Source organism: Phocoena phocoena, chromosome 15 (genome assembly GCF_963924675.1).
Source record: "Phocoena phocoena chromosome 15, mPhoPho1.1, whole genome shotgun sequence".
Lineage (NCBI taxonomy): Eukaryota > Metazoa > Chordata > Mammalia > Artiodactyla > Phocoenidae > Phocoena > Phocoena phocoena.
In genome coordinates this window covers 29611937-29617936 of record NC_089233.1, presented here as the reverse complement: position 1 = coordinate 29617936, position 6000 = coordinate 29611937, and the positions used below count along the sequence as shown (strand labels likewise).

Below are 6000 nucleotides of genomic sequence, written 5' to 3'. Positions count from 1 at the left end.
AGCAAATCTGGGTGGCACTTTCTGGACCCAGCCCATTACAGGAGGGTCGGGGCTCTGGTCTGGATGTAGACAGAACACCAGGGGCTATACCTGTGTCTCATGTGGAACTTGGCTAAACATCTGAGGAGGTTTCCTCCCTTACCTGGACCCCCCTCACTCCACCTTCTACCACTAACACAGAGAGATTCAGGAAGAAGAGCTGAGGTGAGGGAGGCTCAGCGTAGCCCAAACCTAGGGGAAGATGTCCCCCGAGACCTGGCTTTCTTGGCCTCTTGTCACATCACATTACATCCCCATGGTTAAGAAAGATCCTGCTGAACACTTTTGGATTTGAGCATTGCTGGATTTTTGGCTTTGCTGTGTTGAGTCTTTCGGATGGGCAGGAGTTCTGAATTCCAGCCTTCATAGTCTATTCTCTAATCTCAAGAATGCAAAAATTCTTCTCTTCTTTTGGCTTTTAAAGGAAACAATGTGTTTGCTAGAAAAACCACAAAAAAAAATTGATTATATACAAAACGGTATCTGAACGTGGATTCTGTACTGCAGCGAAAGCGACCCAGCTCCTGGGCTCTATTTGCGCTTCCTCAGTATCAGGTACATGAGGCCGCTGATGAAGGTGAAAGCAAATGCCACCCAGGCCAGGATGAAGGAGTAGCCGTAGCTGCCGTCCGAGGTCAGGGCGTACAGTCTTGAGTTGTTCTTGTGAATGTCTTCGCGCCGGTCTGTATAAATGGAAGCTGCAATCATGACACACAGGCCTGTCGGAAGAAAGCCAGGGTCCAAATAAATCACAGACCACAGCATGCACCAGGGACCTGAGGGGACTATGGTCAGAGCTGAAGACAAACTTCAGTTTTTGTTATTAGTAGGTATTTATTTTAGTCTCTTGGAAAGATTACAACTAATATTTTGGAGCAGAATATTGCTGCCTACCCTGTAGCCATGTTGCTTCCCATTCTTGCTAGCTGAACTCAATGTTGTTTGGGCAGCCAGCTACCCAGCCCAAAGGGTCATAATTGGTCCAAGCCATCGGTCAGCCAGGCAGGAAGTAGTCTGCTTCGCAGGCCACGTACGGTCTCTGTTGCAGCTACTCAACTCTGCTGTCTCAGCATGAAAGCAGCTATGGATGATACATATATGAGTAGGCGGGGCTGTGTTCCAATAACATTTTATTTGCAAAAACAGGCAGTGGGCCAGATTTGGCCCATGGGCCATAGTCTGCCAACCCCTCCTGGCAATCCTGTTCCTGTTTACTTGCTATAGTTTATGGTTCCATGTGTCCCAGTTCTGGCCACAGAAAATCCTTCCGTGAAAAATATAATACCCTGAAAAGAGGGAGATGTGGGAGGAGAAAGCATTTTTTTTGTTGCTGTATTTTCCCTTGCTTACTGTTTTAGAAACTGTTAGGCCAGGATGAATGTCTGGAGCTGCAGCAGCCTTTTGGGGGTCATGAGGTCATCACTGACACTCTGAAGATGACAGCATGGAAGGATGGAAGGAGTGGGGCTTCTTGACGATGCTGCTGAGCTGCCAAACCAACTCTGACACCTTCCACCTTTAAGCGATTTGTTATATAAAAAAAAGTAAAGGTTTTTGTGGCCCAAGTCATTGCTAATTGGATTTTTCTCTTACTTGCAGCCAAAAGCATCCTCACTGAATCACCAACACTCACAGATATTAGTGGTAGGATGAGGTTAAGTATCCAGATTTTCCGCAGGGGACCTATGCTTCTCTCCTCTGTACCAAGACAGCAACTCCTACTTACCCTAGAGATCCCAGCTCAGGCTTCGTGTCTTCAGGACGCCTTTCTTGACCCCCTAACTAAATCTGAAGTCTGAAGTATAAAACATCCCACCATGGCACAGCTGCCAACCTCTCCTTTCCAAGCCCTCACCTGCCACACTCCTCCCAGCTTCTACTCATGACTGGCTGGGAAGAGAGTGTTTACTCCAGAAGTCCATCGTTTTACTTACATGACATGAGCTGGATGATGGAGGTTAAAACAAATCTCTCTCCCTGCTTGAGGCGGAAGAGCTGGAGCACGAAGATCAGAAAGGCAATGCAGCAGAGAATGGTGGACAGGATCATGGTGGCCTGGACCGCCTGCACCGTGGAGAATTCTGTGGGGAAAGGGCAAGAGCTCATGACTGAGGACCACAGACCACCCGGGCCCCTGGGGTGCACAGTGACAGCTCCAGAGCAGGGATGATGGGAAGCAAAAGGGCACCAGGCTTTCATCCGCACAGAATGAGCACAAGGGCAGCCAAGGAGTCTTCCTGACACCCCCTCCCTCCAGTGTCCATTTGTGCAATTGACCAGATGATCTCCAACATCCTTATCTGGAAAATGGAGCAAGAACCACCGACTCTGCAGTCTTCCTGGTTTGGGTATTGCCCCCGAGTGCCTGGCTCATGGTCAGGTTTTTTATTTAAAGTACAAATCCTCAGGTTCCAACCTGGCAGATTCTGGATCAAGAGGCTGGAATGGGATGGGTTGCGTCAGGACTGGGGGTCTGCACCGTATAAAGACCTCCAAAGGGGTTCTTGGAGATCCAGGGCTCACAGTGCCGAGGGACCTTCTGGAAGTGTTCTGTGGACACAAAATACCCTCTAAGAGGGTGAGCCTTGTGATTGTTATTTAGGAAAAGGGAAAGTGAGGGGTTTTCAGATTAGACTTAGTGAGCGGGGCATGAGAGCTTGGGGCTCAGCGAATAAAGGAGCTGGTCTTGGGTGGAGGGCACTGCGTGTGGGAAGGACACAGGTGAGGCTATGAAGGGGTCAAGTGCAGGGACTGGAGCCACCTGTGTGGGTCTCAGTTTCCTCACCTGTAAAATGGGGATAGCAATAGCTCCTACCTCATCAGTGGGGGAACATGGAATGAACTCAACTATGTAAGGATTTCGGGCGGTGCTAGCAAAAAGGGAGTCCTGTGTAAGGGCTGGATGTCATCACCAGGATGCAGCTAAGACAGGTGAGGGAACAGTGCCCAAAGCCGCAGAGGAAAACCTAAGGACAAATCCTCTTTTTTTTTTTTTTTTTCAATTTTACCTGAAACTGACTGGAGGGAAGCATGATTTGTAAGTACTTAATCCAACATTTACAGCAATGGATCCTGGTCCACTGGATCTCTCAGAGAGCATCTAGCCCCCTCCCCATTCCCTACGGTGAGAACAGAAACCAGAGCCCCACTCCCCCACCCCCACACATACACACCATATGTTTCATATGAAGCCCAAGAGCAGGAGAGAGAGAACCATGGTGACAGAAGTCAGAAACCCTGCTCCTTGGGGCAGGGGGTGGTGGGAAGTGAGTGGAAAAGGGCTCAAGGAAACTTTCTGAGGTGATGGGAATGTTCTCTATCTTGCTTTGGATAATAGTTACAGGGGTATATGTATATAATTGTCAAAACTTTGAACTGAGCCCTTAAGAAGTATGCATTTCCTTGTTTGTAAATTATAGCTCCGTTAAAAATAAAAATCCTGCAGGCTACCCTGAGGTAAAATAAATCAGAATCTCTGGTGTTGGGATCAGACAAGAAGTGGGGCAGGGCATGTAAAGTCCCCCAGGGAATTCCAGCGTGGGGCCAAGGTTGTGACCCTCTGGCTTAGAGCAGAGCTTCCTAACTTTGCCTGATCCCGGGAATCACCTAGGGCCTTCTTAAAATAGATTCCTGGGCCTCTTCCTCTGAGATTATGATACAGTCGTTCTGGGATGGGCACTAGGAATCTGTATATTTAGCAAGTACCCCAGGTGATGGGGCAAATATGGAAACCATGGCTGCTGCTGTAGACTGAATGTTTGTATCCCCCCCAAAATTCATATGTTGAAATCCTAACCCCCAATGGGATGGTATTAGGAGGTGGGGCCTTTGGGAGGTGATTAGGTCATGAGGGTGGAGCCTTCATTAATGGGATGAGTGCCCTTATAAGAGACACAATAACTTGTCTTGCTCTCTGCTCTCTGCATGGTGAGGACACAACAAGAAGGTGGCTGTGTGCAAACCAGGAAGGGAGGCCTCACCAGACACTGGATCTGCTGGCACCTTGCGAGAAATAAGTATCTGCTGTTCAAGCCACCCCATCTATGGTATTGTCTTAGCAGCCCGAATGGACTAAGACAAAGGCTTTAAAGAAAAAGATGGATTCATTTTTTTTAGAGCAGAGTTTCTCAAAGCTGGGGGGTGGGTGCAGCATGTACCACTGTCGGCTGATGAAATGAACGTAGGTGGAACCCAACCAGGTCACGGAACAACCAAACCTCACCTAAAGAGAGGAATGTTCCCTTTGCTCGTGTTTAAATTCATCCAAGGACCCCCAAGGAGGAGGAGGAGCTCTACACCTGGTGCTTTCGCACTTTTGTAACACCTGCCAGTATCTGGGTGCTGGTGGTGGTTTTGGTTTTTAACCAGGAAAGAACCAGAAACAGATTCAAAGCCATCAAAAGGCAAGTGCATCTGTTCAGAATTTAATAACATCATTTGGTTTTCAATGTAGTTTTCTTTTTAATGTTTTCTTTCTTTTATGGTAAGTCATACCAGTGTATCACAATAGGCAGATAAAGTTCCCTTTAAAATAAATTTATGTAGGGAAAGAGTGAACTGTTTTAAAGCAGGTGTTGGCATGGTTTTTCTGTAAAGGCCAGACAGTAAATATTCTAGGCTTTGTGGCCATACAGTCCCTTGTTCATTGTCTTATTTTGGGGTTTTTTTGCTTGTTTTTTTTTTACAATGCTTTAAAAATATAAAAACCATTCTTAGCTCATTGGACTGAATCTGGCTGGTAGTTTGCCAGCTAGTTATTTTAAAGGAAAATAAGGGAATTCCCTGGTGGTCCAGTGGTTAGGACTCCATGCTTCCACTGCAGGGGGCCCAGGTTCGACCCCTGGTCAGGGAACTAAGATTCTGCAAGCTGCATGGCACAGCCAAAAAAAAATTTTTTTTCAATTTAAAAAAATAAAGAAAAATAAGCGGTAAGAAATGCACACAGGGGATGTTGTATGCAAACGACAGAAGCTTGGAAACATTGCCTCAGAGCACAGCCAGTGCTCCCAGCTGACCAGGCACCCTGGCAATGGTGGGGCTCCAACAGGGAAGAATTGCTGTTTCCAGGGTCAAGGGTTAGCACAGCAGAGAAACAGACCCAGAGGGGAGCTGGCGTGGATTGCATTATGTGTTTTAGAATGCAGGCTTCAGAGTTGGTCATGTCTAGACTGGAATCCTAACTCCATCATTTACTCCTGACTTGGTGAACTTGGGTTTCTTCTCTGTGTCTCAGTTTCCCCATCTTAAAACAGGGCCAACAGTCCCTGCGGACAGGGACAGGAGATCACTTACGTAAAGGACTTAGCCCAATGCCTCCCAGTAAACCTTCAATAAATGATGCCTTCTATTGGTATTTTTGCTTTTATTATGAATGTTGACATTGTTATCGCTGGAATAGCGAGACTTTAGGACCCAGTGATCAAGGTCCTTTGCTCTCTAAATAGGATTCCAGGGAAAAAAAACATAAAAACAGGATGCTCATTAAATTTGAATATCAGGTAAACAAAAACAATTTTTTTTAGTATAAGTATGTCCCATGTAATATTTGGGACATACTTATACTAAATTATTAGTTGTTTATGTGAGATATAAAATTTAACTGGGCATCCAGTATTTTATCAGGCACTGGGAGCCAAAATGCCTCTTCTATCAGTTCTACAACAGAAAACCAACCCATTCACTCCACAGTGGAGAGGGGTTGGCATATTTTTAGGTGCGATTTTCTGTACTTGCAAAGCCCTTTTGTCTACTGTGGCTCCTGTACAGGGGCAGGCACTGCTGTCACCTGCATGTACAGCTGAGGCTGTTCAGAGTCTGAGCACTCACGTGACCTGCCCAAGGTAAGGTCACACAGCTCTTAAAGGAGCCGGCTCTCAGGTTTCTGCCCATTAGGCTGCTCAGATGCAGGGAAGTAACACAGATGTCTCTGAGCCTATTTAGAGGTGTGGGGAGAAGATTCTA

General features: G+C 46.6%; 1 protein-coding gene and 1 non-coding gene across 2 annotated transcripts in view; one reads left to right on the top strand and one right to left on the bottom strand.

The window, feature by feature from the left end:
• Positions 1-502: 502 nt before the first annotated feature.
• The window catches only part of EMP2 (epithelial membrane protein 2), a 37043-nt gene continuing 31545 nt past the window's right edge, over positions 503-6000 (bottom strand). The window contains exons 4-5 of the mRNA XM_065893150.1: positions 1974-2120; positions 503-758 (exon numbers count right to left, since the gene is read on the bottom strand). Of these exons, the coding sequence (XP_065749222.1) occupies positions 571-758; positions 1974-2120 (335 nt within the window). The 3' untranslated portion in view covers positions 503-570. The remainder of the gene's footprint in view (positions 759-1973; positions 2121-6000) is intronic.
• TRNAW-CCA (transfer RNA tryptophan (anticodon CCA)) lies at positions 4819-4891 on the top strand. Its single transcript has one exon. It is a non-coding gene; the product is annotated as a tRNA-Trp (tRNA).